At 42.8% G+C, this 22,783-nt stretch overlaps 1 protein-coding gene across 1 annotated transcript in view; it reads left to right on the forward strand.

Moving 5' to 3' along the window:
- The window catches only part of LOC115075401 (SH2 domain-containing adapter protein B-like), a 328,971-nt gene that overhangs the window by 169,873 nt on the left and 136,315 nt on the right, over positions 1 to 22,783 (forward strand). The window contains 1 exon segment of the mRNA XM_029575746.1: positions 8,631 to 8,849. Within this exon segment, the coding sequence (XP_029431606.1) occupies positions 8,631 to 8,849 (219 nt within the window).

Genomic DNA, 22,783 nt, shown 5'->3' on the forward strand with positions numbered 1-22,783 from the left:
GTCTTCCGAAAATCATGTGAGGTTTATCTCACTTCTGGTCCTGTTTTGGATGTGTTTTCTGTGATCCTACACCTGGCCCTTTCTCAGCGAATAATACATAACAGAAATGTTTGCTAAGCAATTCTGCTTTATCCTCCTCAATCTCTTCATATTCCTCTCCTTCATGTCAGAGTCTCATAATGCCACGTTTGCAATCCCTTCTATCACTAATGTCTCTATAAAAAGAAAAATCACGTTCTCCATTTTTCCATGTTGGCTATTTTTTCTTCCATTTACATCTTCCCTCTCCTGTCTACTTTCTTAGCTTCTCAGCTTTTCCATATTCAGTATTGTTGCCCGTCTTCCTCCTGTGATCTCTTGTCTCCTGTGATCTCTCCCTTATCGTTTTTCCCTTTACCTCTTACACTGCAAAAATGCACATAATACAGGTGCATCCCTCCCTCCACCTCAGACTAATCTCTCTTTTTCCCAGCTTCAGATACTTACAGTTTTTGACTCCTTTGGAAAGCTCTGCTGAGAGTGGAGGAGTGTTTTGAGTTATTATCAGAAAGCATCTTGTTCCGTGATGCTGAGTTCTGGCTTTTCCCAGCCATTGAGGATCTTCAATAGATAGATCTAACATGTGAACAGGAAATAGGTTAATACTTTCTTATATCTTTCAGTGCCTGAATCATTATAATTGGAGGAGGGCTGATCTTAAGGTACAAAAATCAGTGATCATGATCCTCGGAACACACAATTAGTTATGCAGTGATGCTCTTTCTTCTCTTTTTTTTCTGAACAAAATTCTTACCTTGTCCTCCTTCCTCTTCCACCGAGGAAGATCAGAGCAGTGAGAGCTTCCCCTTCCATCAAGGCTGACCTGCCTATTTTCTCTCCTTGAGGAATGAAGTAAAACACGAGGTCAGACAATCTTCCTCTTCTTCCTCGTTTGTACGAGATAGCAGCATATAAGCGAGCCTGGAGAGCTTTTCCTCACACATTGGATTCATGAAAGCACACCCTCCCTTTTTTTTTCACCCCTTCTACTGCATCCTTGTGAAATTTAAATTTGTACAGCTTCAAATGGAGATTTGCCTCAGACAGTTTTGTTCTCTTACTGATTTAACCTCTGTCAGTCTCTCAGATTCTGAGAGATGGATGTGAAAACTGAATTCTTGTGACGGATGGTGTTGGATGATGGTGTTAAGTTTCAAGCCAGGGCTAATTTGGCTTTTATTTTGTTTTATAAATTTTATGTATAGAGCGAACATGTATACTTTTTAAAGCTATTTTTATTGATTTGGGGGAGGGGGGTACAAGGCCGCATTAAAGCGTGACGTTACAGGGACTTCCAACAGGGACAATAACAGGAAGGAATGTGCAGGGCTAATAAATGTATTGTGTTTTTCAGTTCATTTTTGGGAAATTCCCCCCCCCCCCCAATGAATTTCAATTCATTTAATGTTTGATTCATGCCTGTCATTAAAAAAAACAAAAAAACGAATCAAACTTGTAAAAAAAAAAAAAAAAAAAAGGGAAACTCGGCCTCCCAAGGCCTCTTGACCCCACCAACCATCATTCCCACCCGAAAAAATGCTGGGGCCAGGATCCTCCCTAGTCCTCATTTACCCAGTCCAATGGGGATCTATTGGCAAGGCCTAGGTATGGTAGATAAGCCACGACCTTGGCCTAAGATCTACGCAAAGCCGAGGCCTGGAGGCCTGGTCCCAATGCCTAGGCCCAACACTAGAGCCTAAGCTGGATATTGGGACCTCGGCCAAAGCCTGGGCCTGGTCCGGAGCCTGGGTCTCGATGTCTGGGCCTCTGCCTAGTCCCAGGCCTGATGCTGGGTTCTGACCCTGGGCCTGGACCAGAGCTGGGGCCCAGTCCAGAGACTTAGTCCCAATACCCTGGGCCTGTGCCTAGCCCAGGCTTATGCTCAGCCCCCAGCCCTGGTTCCTGGGCCTTGGCCAAGGCCGGAGCCCGGACCCAAGACCAATGCTAGGGACTGGTCCAGAGGCCTTGACCCAATGCCAGGCCCAAGCCTGATGCCAGGACCTGATGCCTGGGCCTTGGCCTAAGGTCAGGCCCAGGCCTTGGAGGTCATCTTCTTAGGTCTTCTGTCTTCTTTCTTCTAATGATGCTGCCTTCTGGGGGTCATGCCAGAGTATTTTATCTCCCAGGGTCCAGATCCAGCCTCCAGGCCAGGCCCCAGTGTTGGGATTTGACCTGGGCTAAGGCCCAGACATCGGCACCCGGCATTGGATCTGGGTCTGTGCCAAGGCCCGGTGTCAGGACCCAGCCTCCAGGCTGTTCCTCTGTATTGGACCTCTGTCCTGGGCTCCAGCCTAGGACAAGAGCCAGGTGTTGGGACCTGGCAGCAGGTCCTGGTTTGGGCCGAGGCCTCAGCATTGGTGTTGGGACTAGGCCGAAGTCCAGGCATTGGGACCAGGCCTGTGTTGGGACCTGATCTCGGGCCTGGCTCGGGGCCCAGTCATCAGGACCCAGCTGGGTCGTGCTTTGGATACCTAGCAAATCAGGTATTGTTTTGAGGGGGTTCTGGGCCTTTGTTGGATCTCAGTCAAAGCCCTGGTTTTGCATTCGAGCATCGGCTGAGACTCTGGTGTCACACTCAGGCTTATGCTGTAGGTGAGGCCCTGGCTTTGAGCCTAGGCTGAAGTGCCGGCATCACACTTTGTCGTAGGCTGTGGCACCTGCTTTGGGCCTCAGCCTTAGGCCCAGCTGGAAGTTCTAAACAAATTAAAGAAATGAGATTTGTTTAATTTGAGGGGCCCCGCAATTCGTTGCGTGCCCCCCCCCCAATGAAACAAATTGTCCCTTATTTGTTGTATTTTGAAAATTTGTTTAAAACAAATGTGCATCCCTAATAACTGGAGAGTTTGATGGGAGCCAGACTGTCCTGCTCTACTCCGATGCTGATCTCAGAATGCCTTTTGATTGTATCCTGCCTGCATCAGTCACTGGAGACTGCTGACATGAGCCAGTGGTGTGGCTCAAGCTTGTAGCACTGCCAGAACACATTCACTAGAGACCATGGTTCTCATCTCTGCCTCTCCTGGAAAATAAGTGCATTTATTTATGTAACATTTTTCTATACCGCCTTCCCATCCTCCAAAGAAGTAGCCTAAAGGGTGTGCATAGTTCCAAAAATAATACAATAACAGTGCTAGCAAATACAAATAAAATGGATGGCATGGCATGAAAACAATTATCTCTGCATCTAACATCATCATATCTGTGGTGCCACCGGTTGCTGTGGAAACCAGAACATTGGTGCCTCTTCTTAACAAAGGAAACCCCAGTTCTGAGTGCTATAAGCAGGCATGAGGCCTTCTACTTCTGATGCCCAGGCCTTGAATGGCGAGATGAAACAAAGTGCAGATGGAGGGTTACTATGGTGTTTTGAACTGCTGTTTCAGAGCACTACAGTTTGCAGTACTGCAGAAGGCGAAGCATGTCCCTTCCAATGGAGCCCTAGGTGGGGTGAGGTGGATTTACTCATCATTGTTTTATATCCTTTCTAAAGTATTCAAAGTGCTTTCCTAAAGGATTAATAAAGCATTGTACAGGTGGTCATATGGATATTTACTTTTTTTGTCCATGCCTGATGATTTCTTGCCAGATGTTTCTATCAAGTTGGTGGTATGTCCAGAGAAAATGAGATGGAGCGGGGTCCCCTCAGAAATGGCTCTGATCCTCTCTGCTGCTTTCAATCCTCTTTTTAGAGCTCTAGCTTGTATTTACCCTTGTCTTAGGATTTCTGTGCAAAATGTTAAACATTCTGCACACAGTATTTTGAAGTTCTCCAAAAGGTTATTAGTTACAGTTGCAGAAATATCCCAGGAGTGCTGTAATAGTACGTTCATGAAGCTTTCCATGATACTGGGGGAGCTCAGAGATGAGCTGGCAGGTCCACTGAAGGACCTGTTCAATAGATCCCTTGAAAAGGGAGTGGTGCCGTGGGACTGGAGAAGAGCGGTGGTGGTCCTGCTTCACAAGAGTGGTAGCACAGAGGAGGCTGGAAACTACAGACTGGTTTGCCTCACCTCGATGGGGGGAAAATTAATGTAGACTCTGCTGAAGGAAAGGATAATGAACTATCTACAAGTCTGGTGGGTTGCTGGACATGAGGCAGTATGGATTCACCAGGGGAAGGTTCTGTCAGACAAATCTCATAGATTTTTTGATTGGGGGTCTAGAGAACTGGATCAGGAAGAACACTTGATGTGATCTACTTGGATTTCAGAAAAGCTTTTGATATGATTCTGTATAGGAGGCTTGTGAATAAAATTGGGAGTGAGTGTCAAGGTGGTGACGTGCATTGCAAACTGGGTTGACTGACCAGAGACAGTGGATAATGGTAAATGGAACCTACTTTGAAGAAAGAACAGTGTTAAGTGGAGTGCCACAGGGATCGGTTTTGGGACCAGTTTTGTTCAATATCTTTGTGAGCGACTTGGCGGAAGGGATAGAAGGTAAAGTTTGTACCTGAAGACTGGAGGGTGGCTAATGTAACCCCAATATTTAAAAAGGGCTCCAGAGGTGATCTGGGAAACTACAGGCCGGTTAGCCTGACTTCAGTGCCAGGAAAAATAGTGGAAAGTGTTCTAAACATTAAAATCACAGAACATATAGAAAACATGGTTTAATGGAACAAAGTCAGCATGGCTTTACCCAAGGCAAGTCTTGCCTCACAAATCTGCTTCACTTTTTTTAAAGGAGTTAATAAACATGTAGATAAAGGTAAACCTGTAGATGTAGTATATCTGGATTTTCAGAAGGCGTTTGACAAAGTTCCCCATGAGAGGCTTCTAGGAAAAGTAAAAAGTCATGGGATAGGTGGTGATGTCCTTTCGTGGCTTACAAACTGGCTAAAAGACAGGAAACAAAGAGTAGGATTAAATGGACAATTTTCTCAGTGGAAGGGAGTGGGCAGTGGAGTACCTCAGGGATCTGTATTGGGACCTGTACTTTTCAATTTATTTATAAATGATCTGGAAAGAAATACGACAAGTGAGGTAATCAAATTTGCAGATGATACAAAATTGTTCAGAGTAATTAAATCATAAGCAGATTGTGATAAATTGAAAGAAGACCTTCTGAGACTGGAAAATTGGGCATCCAAATGGCAGATGAAGTTTAATATGGATAAGTGCAAGGTGATGCATATAGGGAAAAATAATCCATGCTATAGTTACACAATGTTAGGTTCCATATTAGGTGCTACTACCCAAGAAAGAGATCTAGGTGTCATAGTGGATAACACATTGAAATTGTCGGTTCAGTATTCTGTGGCAGTCAAAAAAGCAAACAGAATGTTGGGAATTATTAGAAAGGGAATGGTGAATAAAACGGAAAATGTCATAATGCCTCTGTATCACTCCATGGTGAGACTGCACCTTGAATACTGTGTACCGTTCTGGTCGCCACATCTCAAAGATATAGTTGCGATGGAGAAAGTACAGAGAAGGGTGACCAAAATGATAAAAGGGATGGAACAACTCCCCTATGAGGAAAGACTAAAGAGGTTAGGACTTTTCAGCTTGGAGAAGAGACGGCTGAGGGATGATATGATAGATGTGTTTAAAATCATGAGAGGTCTAGAACGGGTTAATGTGAATCGGTTATTTACTCTTTCAGATAATAGAAAGACTAGGGGGCATTCCTTGACGTTAGCATGTGGCACATTTAAAACTAATCGGAGAAAGTTCTTTTTCACTCAAAACACAATTAAACTCTGGAATTTGTTGCCAGAGGATGTGGTTAGTGCAGTTAGTATAGCTGTGTTTAAAAAAAGGATTGGATAGGTTCTTGGAGGAGAAGTCCATTACCTGCTATTAATTTAGTTGACTTAGAGAATAGCCACTGCTATTATTAGCAGCAGTAGCATGAGATAGGCTGAGTTTTTGGGTACTTGCCAGGTTCTTATGGCCTGGATTGGCCACTGTTGGAAACAGGATGCTGGGCTTGATGGACCCTTGGTCTGACCCAGTATGGCATGTTATGTCTATTTGCGGATGATACTAAGGGGCCGATGCAATAAAGGCGCGTAGAAAGCGGGCGCTGAACAGTCAGTGCCTGCTCTCTTAACGCGCGCATGGTGCCCCAAAGGGGGGACGCCATGCAATATTTAAATTAGGGGGTCGCGCTAGGCAGGTGGCGCTAGGGTCGCTTTTGCGATCTTAGCACCTCCGTCCTAGCGTGACCCGCCGCAGCTGCCTGTCTGCCATTAATGAAAACATCCCCTGAGTTTATCGGCGGCCATTTTCATTACTGGCAGACCACCATTATGAAGACTGATGCTGGTAAACTCGGCATCAGTTTTCATAACCAGCCTTTCTGCCAGTTAAGAGTGTGCTCGGCATATTGCATCGGCCCCAAAGATCTGCAACAGAGTGGACACGCTGGAAGGAGTAGAGAGAATGAGATGTGATTTACAAAAACTTGGAGTGGTTGAAGGTTTGGCAGCTGGGATTCAGTGCCAAGAATTGCAGAGTCATGCATCTGGGGAGTGGCAATCCAAAAGAGCAATATGTCATGGGCGGTGAAAGACTAATGCACACGGACTGGGAGAGGGACCTTGATGTGATAGTGTCTGATGATCTAAAGTTGGTGAAGCAATGTGACAAGGCAGTAGCTAAAACCAGAAGAATGCTGGACTTCATAGAGAGAGGAATAACCAGTAAGAAAAAAGAGGTGATAATGCCCTTGTACAGGTCCTTGGTGAGGCCTCACCTGGAGTACTTTGTTCAGTACTGGTGCCTGAATCTCAAAAAGGATAAAGACAGGATAGAGGCAGTCCAAAGAAGAGAGACCAAAATGGTGAGGGGTCAGCACTGGAAGACTTATGAGGAGAAGCTGAAGGATCTGAATATCCTGGAAGAGAGGAGGTGCAGAGGAGATAATGTTTCAGACCTTCAAATACCTGAAAGGTTTTAATGATGCACAATCGTCAAACGTTTTCCATTGGAAAGAAATCAGCAGAACTAGGGATCATGAAAAAAAACTTCAGGGAGGACGACTCAGAACCAATATCAGGAAATATTTCTTCATGGAGAAGGTGGTGAATGCCCTTCTGGAGGAGGTGGTGAAGATGAAAACAGTGAAGGAATTCAAAGGGGCATAGGATAAACACTGAATCCCTAAAGGCTAAATAATGGAAATAAAGAAAAGAATGCACAGGGGTAACTGGGGGCAACTTGCTGGTGTAGCAGTTGCTACCCTTAACAAATAAGGCTTGATACTGTTAATGTAACTCCACCATTGCTCTCTGCTTCAACGGCAGTGGGAAAAGAGGAATTGGATTCAGACAGCAACCAATGAGGGACTTTTACAGTTTGGGGAACAAATAAACATGGGGATAACTTACTGATGTGGCTTTTACTATCCTTAATCACTAAGCCTGATACTTTTGATGCAGCTCCAACATTGTTCCTGCTTCCATGGCAAGGGTTAAGGGAAATTGGATTCAAATAGCATCCGAGGGCCCTGACTTTTACGGTCTGGGAAACTGATAAGCATGAGGGTAACCTGCACAGTGCAGCAGATACTGGCATAAGGATAAGCTTGCTGGGCAGACTGGGTGGATCATTTGGTCCTTTTCTGCCGTCATATCTCTACACTGCCTTGGCCTACCCTCTCCTTCCAAACCTGACCCCTCTGCTCTCTTCACTCTCCATATCTGACTCTCTCTCCTTCTCCCTCCCCAGGACTGACCCTTTTTTTCCCTCCATCCACCCTGCTTCATTCCCTAAAGTTGCCCTATTCATCCTGGCCCATACAGGTCAATACAAGCATCCTCTTCCTCCTTCCTGTCTATATGGGCCCATGCCAACACTGCTGTCTCCTTCCAACCTGAAGGTCAGTGTTACGCCAATACTACCACCTAATTCCGACCCCAGCAGGGCAATGTGGTGCCACTGCCCCTCAGTGCGATACCTGTGGGCCAGTGATGCAGCTGTTGTCATCTACTCTCAGTACCAAATTCTGCACAGAATCTTAAAATCCTATGTAGGAGGGGAATTTTGTGCAGATTTTGCATTGTGCAGATTTCCCAAGGGCATTGCGTTGATGTGGGCATTGCGTTGATGTGGGCTTTCTCCCAACTAGTAAAACCATATGTTTTTTAAAATAATTCAATTAACTATTAAAGAACAAAATAAAAAGACCCTTTTCTACTCCCCTCCACTTTTTTATGCTTTTAATTTAATTCTGGAGGAGATATTAGTGCTTAAAAGTTTTAGAACAATTCTTATACTACGAATCTAAGTAAATTTGGATGCAGATCTTTTTCAGGACTCCATGAGGGTGTCATACTGACATGTGTAAAATTTTAAATATAACATGCACAGCTGCAGATTAAACTCAGCATGGGGAAAAGTTTTAAACACAAGGGAATGTTTAGCTTTTCTATTTCTCTACCCCAATTTGTTTAAATACATTAGAAATAATATGGCAGGATAAAAGAAGAATCGAGATTGTGCACTTTAAAGTATTAGAACTAATTATTCTGACCTCTGACTTTTTCAGCTTGACAAATCTTTTCCCAGGCTTAAACAAAAAAAAAAGAGAGAAATTAAAAGATGAAACTCTAATAATGCAGGGTATTTTCCTTTATTTTGCTGCAGAAATCCGCCGCAGAGGCTCAAAGGATCCTCCTCCTAAGCCTCTTCATTTATATGACACTCCGTATGAGCCCACAGAGAATGGCATGGACTTGGACGCCGAGAAGCCCACATGCCAGAGACCCAGGGAGTCGCGCCTGCCTGAAGACGACGAGAGGCCCCCCGAGGAGTATGACCAGCCCTGGGAATGGAAGAAGGATCGCATCTCAAAAGCCTTTGCAGGTGAGCCAAGAGCAGCTTTCTCCATCAGATATAGATGGGGCAGTAAATAGTGTGTAGTAGTAAGTAGTGTTACACAGACTGGCTAAAGCTATCCAGTATTTTAGGAGTAAAAAAAGAAAAACTGGTGCAAGAGAGAGAGCGGCCGATGTAATAAAGTGCATTTGGCAGAGCACACAGTTTTACCTGCAGTTGTGCATGCATTTTTCTGTGCAAATTTAATTCGCTGGTGATTGAAGAGGATTTGTAAGTATTGCTTTGCTGGGAAATTCTGTGACTTAAAGCTTGGGGCAGAAAAAATAATTATGGGGTAAATTGATATTCTGTATGTTGATTTAAAAGAGTAAACTAGGTAAGTTCTTAGTGAATATCTGTTAGATTTAATAGAGAAAGCTAAGTAAATTCTTAGTGTCTCCTTCCCCTCTTACAATTTTTAATTTATAGACTGTTCCAATTAAGAGGACAGGAGGAACATTTTTCACAATCAGAGAATTAGATAAGGGAGTAATCCAGTCCTTATAGTAGATTAACTTTTATCTCTTGTAGGCCATTACCAAACTAACATTAAATGTATCAAATACATTTCAAGGACTTGCATTAGATTAGGAATACCTACTCTCTTAGCAACCTTAACTAACAATTTAACAATATTAAGATGCAGTCCGGCAGTAAGATGGAAACATTCTAGTCTCTTCTGCAAATGCCACATGTATGATTATCAGTTGGTGAGAGGTTATATGTGTGTGCTCAATACAAAGAGCTCCTGGTTCTCGGGGAATGAGTCCAATTTCTGGAGGCTAAAGTGACGGACCTGGAGTAGCTGAGGCAGACAACTTCAGGGATATAATAGTCACGTCTCAAATCCAGCTTGGCAGCTCATTTACTTCTTTGGAGGAGCAGAGTAACCTGGAAGGAGAGCATCACCTTGGTGTAGCAGGAAGTGATCCTGTAGCTAGGACCTGCTCTCCAGATGATGTATTATTCTTTCGCATAGAGGAAGGGTCTCCAAGGGCTTGTGCTCAGGCGGGGGAAGGGTTGGATGGCCATCAAAATTAATGATTTGATCATTAGAAATGTAGATAGCTGGGTTTCCAGTGGACATGGGGATCACTTGATAACTTGTTTACTTGTGCGAAAGTGGCGGACTTCGCGTCACCTAGATAGGATTTTAGACAGTGCAAGAGAGGAGCCAGCTGACATGGTACATGTGGGTACCAACAACATAAGGTGTGGGAGGAAGGTTCTGGAAGCCATATTTAGGCTCTTAGGTGCAAAGTTAAAATCCAGAACCTCCAGGGTAGCATTCTCTGAAATGCTTTCTGTTCCACGCGCAGGTCCCCAGAGGCAGGCAGAGCTCCGGAGTCTCTGGAGACTTCGGATTTGTTAAGAACTGGGCCACATTCTGTGGAAGGAGGAGCTTCTTCCAAAAGGATGGGCTTTGCCTTAATCCGGGTGGAAGGCACTAAAAAGGAGATAGAGCTGACATTCACTCAGCCTAATAAAGGAAAGAGTAGCCCAAGAGAAAATTGAATTAAGATTCCAAGTTATTCCTGTCAACTGCATGGAAGGTTGCCTGTATGCAAATGCCAGAAGTTTAAAAACTAGAGAGTTAGAATGTATAGCACTGAATGAAGAGGCAGACATAATTGATACTTCAGAGGCCTGGTAGAAAGAGGATAACCAATGGGACAGAGCAATACCAGAGTACAAATTATATTGCAGTCAGAGGGTGGATCAAATTGATGGGTGGGGAGGGCATGGTGTGGTGCTGTATGTTAGGGCTGGCATAGAATCAAACAGGGTAAAAATCCTGTAGGAGACTAAATGTACTGTGAATCTGTATGGATGGAAATTCCATATGTGAAAAGGATTTTATATTTGTTTTAAATCTGTTTATTGAAAAACAAGAAAAAAAAAAAGATGTTTGATCCCTTATCAAACAATATGCAAAATAATTTTAAACATACAAACATCTTCATCATTTTCTTCCAACTCCACCCAAACCCCTCTTCCCCAAATTTACATAAACCCAAAAATGATAATTAACAATGTTAAGAAACCTCAAAGGATAAATCATCTGCATAAAGAACATCTCAAGAGTCTAAAGCACACAAGACAAAGGAGTTCCTTTGACCCAACACCCACCCTCCTTTCCCCCCTTCCCTCCGACCCTTCCCTAAAATCTTTTGTAGAAGTGTCCCCCAGTGTATGTACCAGAGCTAGAGAGAGAGAAATCTGTTTTCCACAGCATATAATTTTATATATTTATGAAGATGGAATTATCAGGTTAGTCCCTTGTGGACTGATTATTTATTTGTTTATTCCATTTGGATTCCACCAATCTACAAATCTTGGTGGATCACAGAAGTACGCACATAATCTAATGCATACAAATAAGAGTAACAAAACATCACAAAGACCAACCAACTTCCTAGTTGGCCAGAAAAAGACAAATGAAGATACAATTAATATGGAATACAGTAAAATAGTCTGTACTGGTCTCTATTACAGTGGCTTCTGAGAAACTGGGCTTAGAATTTTAGGTGAGAAATGCTTGTGAAAAGAGAGGTTTTCAATGATTTTCTAAACTGTAGCAGGTCTTTTTCCATCCTGATATCTGTAGGTAAATTATTCCACAGGGTGGGACCCACAGTGTTGAAAATCTGGTTTCTTGATTCGGATAACCGAATTTCACTCAGTGCAGAAATTTCTAGAAGGTGCTGGGTTGATAGAATGGAATGAGCGTCTTGGTTGGTAAGGGTGAACAGCCAGTGTTACACGAGGGATGACCAGATTGTTTTGGGCTTTAAAAGCAAGAGTTAGAGCTTTGAATTTTATTTGCCTTGCTATTGGTGGCCAGGGCTGGAATAATGTGATCTCGCAGAGCTAAACCATAAACCAAACAAGCAGCAAAAGTTTGTATTAATTGCAGAAACTTTAGATATGAGAGTGGAAGACCTTAAAAAAAAATTGCAATAATCAAGGGCAGACGGAATCAATGAATGGGTTACCAAATAGAAGTCGGAATGACTAAGGAGAGGTTTTAGTGTCCGCAAAAAGTTCAGTTTATAGTAGGAAGACTGTACCAGAGCGCTAAAGTGTGGTCGGAGAGACCATGATGAATCCATGTGTATCCCTAAGTTTTGGTTCTTGATGGATATAGATACAGAGCCTCCTTCAAGGGAAACACTTAAAGGAGGGTTACTAACCTCTGATCGAGACAGAAATATAACTTCAGTTTTATTGATGTTAAACATCAGTTTATTCTCATAAAGCCAGGTCTTGATTTGTGACTAGCAGTTTTGCAGTTTCTCCAGAGTAGCGTCCATAGAGGGCAAAATTAGGAGAAAAAAAAAGTGTATGCCCTCTGCATAGCATTTGAAGGAGACATCTAGCTTGGATGGAAGACAGCAAAAGGGAGTTAGGTAAAGATTAAAGAGGACAGGCGGCAGAGTGGAGCCTTGTGGTACTTCCTTGAGAAGAGGATTATTTTTACATTGTTTAAAAAACATTGTCCTGGAAGCCCAGACCAGATGTGTATTCCATGCATTAAAAAAAGGTGGAAGGAAGGCCAAATGACTGCCAGTTTGGTTAAAAGGTGAGGTCAAAGAGGCTTATGATAGCCAAAAGAACATCTTACAAAAAGCAGAAATAAGTTCCAAATGAAGAAAACAGGAAAAAGCATAAGCACAGGCAAGTTAGATGCAAAACATTGATTAGACAGACAAAAAGAGAATTTGAAAAGAAGCTCGTCATAGAAGCAAAAACTCATAATAAAACTTTTTCAAATACATCCAAAGCAGGAAGCATGTGAGGGAGTCCGTTGAACTGTTAGATGACTAAAGAGTAAAAGGGGCACTTAGGCAAGCCAAGACCATAGAGAGAGACTAAATGAATTCTTTGCTTTAGTGTTTACGGAGGAGAATGTTGGAGATGCTGGAAACTGTATTTAATATTGGTGATTCAGAGAAACTAAAACCAGTGAACCTAGAAGATGTAATAAGGCAAATTGACAAACTAAAGAATAACGCATCACCTGGACAAGAAGGTATATACCCCAAAGTTCTTAAAGAACTTAAAAATGAAATTTCAGATCTATTACTAGTAATTTCTAACCTATTGTTAAATTATATATTGTGCCTTAAGATTGGAGACACAGTTTTTAAAAAGGGCTCCAGGGATGACCCAGGAAATTAGATGGGTGAGGTTGACATCAGTGCCAGGAAAAATCATAGAAACAATTCTAAAGAAGAAACTTACAGAGCACAGCAAACATGGATTTACCCAAGGGAAGTCTTTCCTCACCAATCTGCTTCATTTTTTGAAGGGGTTAATAAACATGGATAATGGTAAGCTGGTGGATATAGTGTATTTGGAGTGTCAGAAGGCATTTGACAAAGCCCTTCAAGAAAGAGTCATGAGAAAATTAAAAAGTCCTGGGTTAGGAGGCAATATCCTATTATAAATGTAATTAATTTTGTATTCCATTGTAATCCAGCTAGAATGCATTGGTTGATATAGGCGGAATGTTTTTTAAATAAATAAACATGGATTGCGAACTAGTTGACATACAGGAAACAGATTATGACTAAATGATCAGTTGTCTCAATGAACAAAGGTAAATCTGTACTGGAACTGGTGTCTTAATATATTTATAAATGATCTGGAAAAGGGAACAATGAGTGAGGTGATCAAATTTGCAGATGACACAAAATCAATCCAAGTTATTAAATCACAAGCGAATAGTAGGAAATTATAGGAGGACCTTACAAGACTGGCCATATAGCAGATTTAATTTAATGCGGACATATGCACAGAGATGTACTTAAGGAAAAAGTAATCCAATCTTCAGTTGCTCAGTGTTGGGTTCCATACTAGGAGTCACCACAGAGGAAAAGGATCTAGGCAACATTGTGGACAGTATCTTGAAATCCTCTGCTCCGTGTGCAGTGATGGTCAAAAAGAGAAATAGTATGTTAGGAAAGCAATGGAGAATAAATCGGAGACTATCATAATACCTCTGGATCGCTCCGTGGTGAGACCACATCTAGAATACTGTGTGCAGTTCTGGTCACCACATCTCAAGAAAGGTAGAGCAGAACTGGAAAAGATTTAGAGAAGACTGTCCAAAATGATGAAGGGAATGGATCACTTCCCCTATGAGGAAAGGCTGGAAAGGTTAAGGTTCTTTGGCTTAGAAAAGAGACGACTGAGGGGGAGATATGACAGAACTATATAAAATCATGAGTGGAGTGAAACAGGTAAATGTGACTCAATTATATACTCTTTAAGAAAATGAAGACTAGGGGACACACTATGAAATTACTAAGTAGCACAGTTAAATTGGAGAAAATATTTTTTCATTCCGTGCACAATGAAGCTCTGGAATTCATTGCCAGGTGATGTGGTACAGGCAGTTAATGTAGCTGGATTTAAAAAGGATTTGGGCCATAAAGCATTATTAGCTAGATACACTTGGAGAAATCCACTGTTTATCTTTGGGATAAGCAGTTTGGAATCTGTTGACTTTTTGGGATCCTGCCACTGCTTGTGACCTGGATTGGCCACTGTTGGAAACAGGATACTGGGCTTGATGGACCCTCAGTCTGACCCCGGATGGCAACTTTTTATCTTCTTATGAGGTGGAGTATATTTTCAAGGGCTAGTGTTAGCCTATGGGCAGAAGCTGGAGTTCTGGTGCCAGGACCTGTATTTGCTATTTATGTGCAGAAACAATGATTTCTGAGCATAAAGTGTTTGTTTCCCTATAAGCCATGTTTTCTGTGCATAAATCCTGTTTTCACGCACGCTACGCATGTTTTTTTAATGCACATTTTTGAGTTAGCGCACTTTTTTTTTTTTTTTTTTTAAATGCCTGATGCCTTAGCATTTCATCAGCCTACTGCATCGGGAGATAAAAATGTTAAGCATGTGCTGAATTTCAGTTTTAATGCTCAGCTTATTACATCAGGCCAAGAGAAAGATGTCACCAAGCTTGAAATTATTTTCTTCTGAATGTCCAAGTCTGATTGCAGGCCCCTGGTTCCCAGCTGCCCTCCGGCTCCCCTGCTCGGGCCTATCCTGAAGCTGCTAGGAATGCGTGTGGCACCCAGCTGTGCTCCGCAGGGGGGGGGGGGTCGGCGTCCCTGCAGAGAAGGAACAGATGTTCTCCGGTGTGTGCGCACCAGGCCTATTATTATGGACAAACTAACTTTCTGTTTCCTGATTATTTTCTCCTCCTGAGTATGCATAGCGGCAAGGCTTTTTGTCAGGGGGTATTTGTCGATACTGAATTACCCGCACCTTTTCCCCCACCTGCTTGATTTGCCCTGTTGTCCTTCAAAAAAAAATGCATCCTGAATGCGAATACCAGCACTTTTTTTTTTTAAATAAATTTCAGAAAGATAACACTGTTTAGGGTATTGTTTTAAATGCTGTATTGCACACCAGGAGCGTTGCAACCTAGCAGGCTGGTTGAACCTGGCCAAGTTAAAGAGCCCTTTCAAAGAATGGTCATTTTCATTTTTCACTGCTTCTGAGGTGGTGGTGTTGGAGTGCTTCAGGGAATAGTATAATGGGCTCAGCACTGATGTTGCGCAGAGATCACCGAATCTATAACACTAATAAAATATGCTTATACGGCGTCTTTGTTATGAGTGCGTTGCAGTTACACTTGCACAGTTAACACCCAGTTATAATAGGCAGCCATGTAATGTAGCTCAGCAGGATCTGAATCTATGATCTTAAGGTTCTAGCAGCCTTTACAGGGAGATGCCTTCCCGGCTACAGTGTTCTTCTCATCTCCCTTTTTCAAATAAGACCCTTCACCTTTTAAATGCAACAATTGATGTACTGCTTCATAAGCTCCTGAGATAGATAAAATAAATACACGTAGTCATGCAGGATCCTGATATGTGATGTGTTAGTGAAGATGACTCCATGTCAGCTAGAATAGGCTGAGCCAGTCTTGAGTTTTGCCCCTGTAAGAACCAGCAATCTGTTTTACACAGATTGGTCCTCTCTTCATTATCCCAGTGATAGCCGCAGGTAACAGTCTGGCACAGATCCTCCCTTATGCGACTGCTGCTGTTATCTGACCTGATCTGCCAGAACATCTGTAGGGTGATTAACAGAGGACATTTGGTACAGTAAACCATATATACTTATGGGCATTACATAAACCCTATTCTGTGGGGTTGCATTAAAAGGGAACTGAATAAAATGATATATTTTTTTTTATCAGATCTTGCCAAATGGTCTCCATTAAGGGAATGCATGAGATTCACCATTTGAAAGCTAGGACTGTGCTGCTCAGTGTCATTTATTTTCCATCTGGCATGTCTGGGGCAGCATCGTGTCAGAAGAGATCATGTAACTGGGTTTATAGCTCTGGGCTTTCTACAGAGGAGCATCAGGCGTGAGAAGGCTGATTTTTTTCCTTTGCTGCCGTTTCGCCAATTCCCTTTGAATTCAATTCCACTGATGGTTTTGGAAAAAAGAAGGCCCCCCCCAGCCCTCAGCAGTGAGGATATCACAGGCTGTGTCTCTGCACTTAACTTCCCAAGACTGGCTGCTGATGTGCTTTGGTTTCTTGTTGCAGACAAAAGGGATGACCGTCCGCCGGGACTGCGGGGGCAGGGAAATGAGCAGGTTCTTCATTTTCTATTAATGCATGAAATATTCTGCTTGATGGAACCAGGCAGGCCCAAAGCAAAAATGCCCAAGCAATTTTCACTTTAATTTGGTTCTGAAGGAGATCAAGTAGTTATTGTACATCATCAAGAAGCGAGCGGGACTGGAACGCCAATTGAGAGCAAAAAGTTTGCTGATGAGGGCGGCTGACGTGAGCTTGATTGGGTGAAGTAGATCCGTCTCTTGGGGCACGGATGTGCACTGCAGAAAAACGGGAAGCTCGAAAACAAAGAAAACGAGTGGAAGGACGATAGTTCAAGTCCGCTTAAGATCCATTTGCAAAAACACCTGTTAGAGAAGCAGCAGCGCCTGGCAAGAATGTTAGACAGTCCTTCTGTTAGCGGTTAAATAAATTAACGTATACGCCCCTAGAGCTCTTCCATTGTTTCCCTACAGAAGGGATACGGGGTGTGAAAGTTTTTGAAAGCTGGATCCCCTGCCCTAATGAATTGGGGTTCACCGTGTTCCATGGAGGCAGAAAGAACTGAGATGTTATCTCAGTTCTTTCTGAACTGAGAACTTATCTCAGTTCTCTGAACTGAGAACTTTCTGAACTGAGAACTTATCTCAGTTCTTTCTGAACTGAGAACTGAGAACTTATCTCCATGAACTATGGACTCTGGCTCCTCCAGGTTAAAGCACCTTCAAGCTTTAACCCGCTCTCACTATCGTATTCATTTATTATTATTACTTACCTTCATCTTCCTTCCAGCTTATTATAAGCTTCCAAGTTCTCGATTCCAGCTGATTGTAACTTTGACTTATTCATATCTATTGTTATCTATTGTTTACCTGAATTGTTTCCTTCAGTTATACCCCCTGTTAAATGTAAACCGATCCGATATGGTTATTTACTATGAAGGTCGGTATAAAAAACTGTTAAATAAATAAATAAATGTGGGCTCACAGAAGCATTTTTAATAGAGGATGGTACAGGATAAAAAGTGCACACCTTTAATTTGAAAACAGTTTACTTGCAAGAAAGAAAGATGTGTGTGTATATAGCGAGAGAAAGAGATGGATATAGATATAGATTTATAGTAATGACAAGTAGATAAAGACCAAATATATTAAGACAAACCCCCCCCCCTAAGAATAACTGCCAAAAATACAATGGAAACAAGACACAGGCAAGTTGATGCTTAAACAAATCTAGCTAGCATCAAAATTTTGAGACACAACTTGTTTTATTTTATGATCACTTGAGGAGTTACTTGTTTAGAAGAGTGCCCTGCCCTTTTATATTTCTTGAAGGGGAAATATCAATTGCACATGTTTTTATATATTGTGTTTCACTTGTAGAAGTTACGAGGGACAGGGCTTTTTATCGGCAGTGCGTTATTATTAAAAGTTACTATCTTTCTAAGTCTCGGGATCAGCATGATGACAGCCATCTTGTCTTCAGGGTGCCAGGATGTATCCCAGGATGCACCTCTTTCATCGAGGTCACGGTGTTCTTTGCTATGCAGCGATGCCAGTCCTAGCAATTGCGTTCAAGCACTTCTGTTTCTGATCATGCCAATTCACCAAGAAGAGATTGCTTTAGCGCCACCGCCTCTAATTGTGGCGGTGACTGTGCTGATTTCCCAGTGCATTTTCAAAGTGATGGTGAGGTGTCAGAATCTGTAGGTACCGCCGACTCTCTGAACACAGCACTAAAAATGTCACTTTAACCTCCAAGCCCTTGCAACAGGGTACGCAGGGAAACTAAAATGGTGTGTCACAAATATTAAGAAATCAGAAATACAGAAAGGAAAAAAAACAGATTCCACGTCAGCTAGGTACCTATAGCTTCAAAATAATTTTTTGATGGGACTTCCACCTTTAAATATGCAAACCATAGTAATTTGAAATTGAGTGGCTCTGACAGCCAGTTAATGCAACTGAAGCCTCTTTCGGAATATCTGCACTGTAAGTGGTATTAATATTTCATAGATTGAGGCTGCTGAAGTGCTGAGAAGTAATTATTGCTTCTCCCCTTACGAGTCCCTCTGAAATGATGTCCGCAGTTTGTTGAAGGGAAACAAGTCCAGAGTCCTTCAGGTCGGCGTGAACAATGGCACCTTACCTTTTACACAGTACATAAGAACTGGCAACGCCGGCCATGAAAGAGTTTGCAGTCTTTGTGATTAAAAGGTTATGGAAAGTGGAGAGGAAACATTGAATGATAACATGATAAAAACATCCGCATGTGCCCTTATGCGATCCTAGTGGTTACAGCAGAAGCGGAACCGAGAAACGTGCACCCCCCTCTACTCCCAGACTGAAGCACGACTTCTAATGATGCCCCTGTGGTAGTCAGGCAGCGTTCAACCAAGCATATTCGTTGTGAAGAAAGCCTCAACTTGTGTCGTCATGTTGCCTTAACGATATAGGATGGCACAATTGAGAAACTTGTAGCATATATGTGTGTGTGTATGTAAAATCAATCTATACGTGGGATAATTCACACAGAGTTTATTGCCAGCAATAAAGTTATGTAACTCGAGTCTGGTCTGGGGTATTTTAAGGGAAACGGATTGCAGTTTTCAAGTCTATGCTAAAGTCTGTGGGTCAGCAGATTAAATCAGTTTGCTTCTTTTGTTGCATGGAATTTAAAATAAAACACAACTTCTGCCAGCGCTGGTTGTGTAATTCCATCCCCCTGAAGCATTGCCTCTGTCAGATACAGCCCATGAGAGTTTACGGTGGATTTTCCTGCAGCACCATCCACCTTTCTTCTCTCGCCCTGTTTTTTTTGTTTGTTTTTTTTTTGTGCTACTCTTGTAACAAACATTAGGGGGTAGAGAGACCAAAAGCGCTCTGTCGGGTGCTCTTTCCAAACAGGTGGGCGTACTTTGCATCTCTCCCAAAACAGTGGGACGCCCGTGGCACCCTTTTTGAGCTGCCCTGTCCTCGTCGTGCACGGCACGGGTACCTTGTTTGCTTTGCCCGCTGGCGGGTCCCCTGGTGATGTGCAGGTCGGGGATCTGTTAAGCTGAAAGAGAGCTTCAGAAGACAGTACTGTGCGGGAGATATAATTGCGATGGAGAAGGTACATAGAAGGGCTACCAAAATGATAAGGGGAATGGAACAGCTCCCCTCTGAGGAAAGACTAAAGAGGTTAGGACTTTTCAGCTTGGAGAAGAGACGGCTGAGGGGGGATATGATAGAGACGTTTAAAATCATGAGAGGTCTAGAACGGGTAGATGTGAATCGGTTATTTACTCTTTCAGATAGTAGAAAGACTAGGGGGCACTCCATGAAGTTAGCATGGGGCACATTTAAAACTAATCGGAGAAAGTTCTTTCTTACTCAACGCACAATTAAACTCTGGAATTTGTTGCCAGAGGATGTGGTTAGTGCAGTCAGTATAGCTGTGTTTAAAAAAGGATTAGATAAGTTCTTGGAGGAGAAGTCCATTACCTGCTATTAAGTTCACTTAGAGAATAGCCACTGCCATAAGCAACGGTTACATGGAATAGACTTAGTTTTTGGGTACTTGCCAGGTTCTTATGGCCTGGATTGGCCACTGTTGGAAACAGGATGCTGGGCTTGATGGACCCTTGGTCTGACCCAGTATGGCATTTTCTTATGTTCTTATGTTCTTCCTCTGTATTCTTTGTTGACCCATGTAAATCGGTGCTTCCCTCCTTGCTGGCAGCTGCGTGATTTTGTAGAGAGGCTGGCTGGGGGGGGGGGGGATGGGTGAGCTGGGAAGGGAGTGGCATCGGGAAGGGGCACACCCAGCGCTGACTTGCTTTCATGCACTGCTACCAGAAGTACTGTTAAATGCCAGAAGGACACTTAGCTTTTGCCAGAACTATCGGTTTTCCATTTAGTTGCACTGGCTCCTCTGCACTGATAAACAATATCCATTTATCTCTAGTAATTTCCTCCGAGAATCAATCATGTTGGTATTACTTAATGGGGAAATCTATGCTGTTTATTATCAAACCTTGCTTAAAGATCCTTGTTCCCTCGGTAGGCTTTTTTTTTTTTCCACTAATTTGTAATGTTTTATCTCCAGTGCAGTTAAATTTCAATAATTCAGCAGCATAGACCTCCTAGAATTACAATAATTCAGACTGTAAGGGCCTGATTCACTAAGGCTTTTGGAAAAAAAATATATATATATCGTGAAGCAGGCCCCAAGTGGGGATTTATCATATCCCAGCACTGTGGGACTTTTAAAAACTGTAGTGAGAGCAAAGATTACAGCTGTTATTATGGTTGAAAATCTCTGCATGGAAAATTTCATATGATATAACTTGATTTCCAGTCTCCAGTAGTTAGACTTAATAGGTTTTGCTACTGCTTTTGCAAAGGGGGGGGAGAGGGGCATTGCATGATATTTTTAATCCCGTCTCTGCTGGTTATGAGTAATGCAAGGAGGTTCCGTGACACTATCAAATATAAAATGACCATATTCCTTCAAATTGATTTGAACGCCGTAGCATTGCAACTCTCGAAAGAGCCGATAGCAAAGGCATTGTCTAAAAACTCACTTTTTTTGAAGCTGTTTTGAACTCCTAGCCACTTCTCTGCAATAAATACAGTTCCCGTTGACTCCCGTTCGTCATGTATGTTTGTTTTGACTAGGTTGTAAGCTCCGTGGAGCAGAGACTTGTCTTGTGCGTATCTGTACCATGCTCGTGCATCTAGAAATGCTTCAGAAATGATGAGTTAGTTGATAAACTTCATCTCCTTTTTCCCGGAAAGATGAATATTTAAAGGTGAAAGTTAAAAGCCCGGTGCACGCCAAAATGGGGAGATGTGTGCGCCTGTAGGGGCCTACACACGCCCGCCGTATTTTAAAAGTCGCCTACACGCGCGCATATCTCACTCAGAATCAAAAAGAGGTGTGGCGTGTGGGCGGGACTTGGGCGTTCTGGTGGGGGCGGGATGAAGAGATGTGAGCACAAATACGTGCCTGGGCACTCGCCCAGGTCTAGTGCGGCATAGCCCTACTTCCGCTATGGAGGGAGGTGTAAGTGTAAAAAAGAAAAAAAAAAAGAAGCCATTCTCGAGGGGTTAGGGTTACTGGGGGGAGGTCAGGCTATTAAACCGGGGGGGGTTAGAGGTCCTAGCTCTACAGTAGGCGAACTGGAGAAACTGGTATCGGCGTGGATGCGCGCCGCTACTAAAATCCCCTGACTTATGCGGCCAAAACCCCGGTTTGCGCAGTTGGGCACATTGACTTGCAAAATCAGACGCGTACGTACGCACGCCAAGGCTATTTTATAACGAGTGCGCCTATGTTATAAAATCACCGCTGCAATGAGTGCCCGCACACCCCTTTGAAAGTTACCATCCCAGAGGATAACTAAGTGCCCTCATTGGTGCAAAGGACCACGGGGACTTTCACGTTGGAATTTGTGTCAGGGAGAACCATCCACCTGCTATTTTGTGCTGGTAGTTTTCTAGAGAAAAAAAAAACCCATGAAAATGCAAAAGCAACCAAGCCCCTGCCCTCAGGGATGCTTCCTCTTACTACAGGTAAATTTACGTGGGTACTGGCACTATGAGCGTAAGTTTGCCCACATGCCTTTTCATTTTATTTAATGTATAAATTGCTTTGCCCAGAAAACACGCAACTTTCAAACTGTGCTTGGTGGCATCGATGGCCATTTGTAGCTTTACCTAGGATAGTATAACCCACATGTATGATAGATACGTGTGGGGGACCCCATGGTTGCTCACTAGATGGCCTCAGATTATATATTTCTTTTGTGTGCCCTTGGAGCAAATGCCAATCCAGAAAAAAAGTGTTACATGTGCATTTTATAAACTACACGTATCACTGCCCCGCAAAATACACACATCCATGTGAGTACATGCAATGCATTGAAACACATATATCAATGCACTGAATGCGTGTATTTTTCCTACCGTGCATATATTTTATGCATGAAAGTAAAGTAGAACTTGTGTAAGTCAGCCAGTTTTAAAACAGGTGCGCATCAAGGAAATTACAAGTTTTACCAATTGGTCCACTAGTTCACCAAGTCCTTCTCCAGGTCATCGAGACCCTTCTGATTCTTCAGCCTAAATTCCCCCCTCCCACCTAGTACACCTACACAATAAACACGTTTAATATCCCTTATGCCAGGTAATTAGCAGGTGTAAAAACTACATGAGTAAGTTGGAATATGTATGCGCGTAAGTGGTATTTTTAAATTAGCAACTAATGTGCGTAAATCTTAACCCCGCCCTGAAAAATCCCTAGACTGCCTCTTTTTTTTTTTTTACATGTGTATATGAGT

This window comes from Rhinatrema bivittatum, chromosome 13 (assembly GCF_901001135.1).
Source record: "Rhinatrema bivittatum chromosome 13, aRhiBiv1.1, whole genome shotgun sequence".
In the NCBI taxonomy this organism is placed as follows: domain Eukaryota; kingdom Metazoa; phylum Chordata; class Amphibia; order Gymnophiona; family Rhinatrematidae; genus Rhinatrema; species Rhinatrema bivittatum.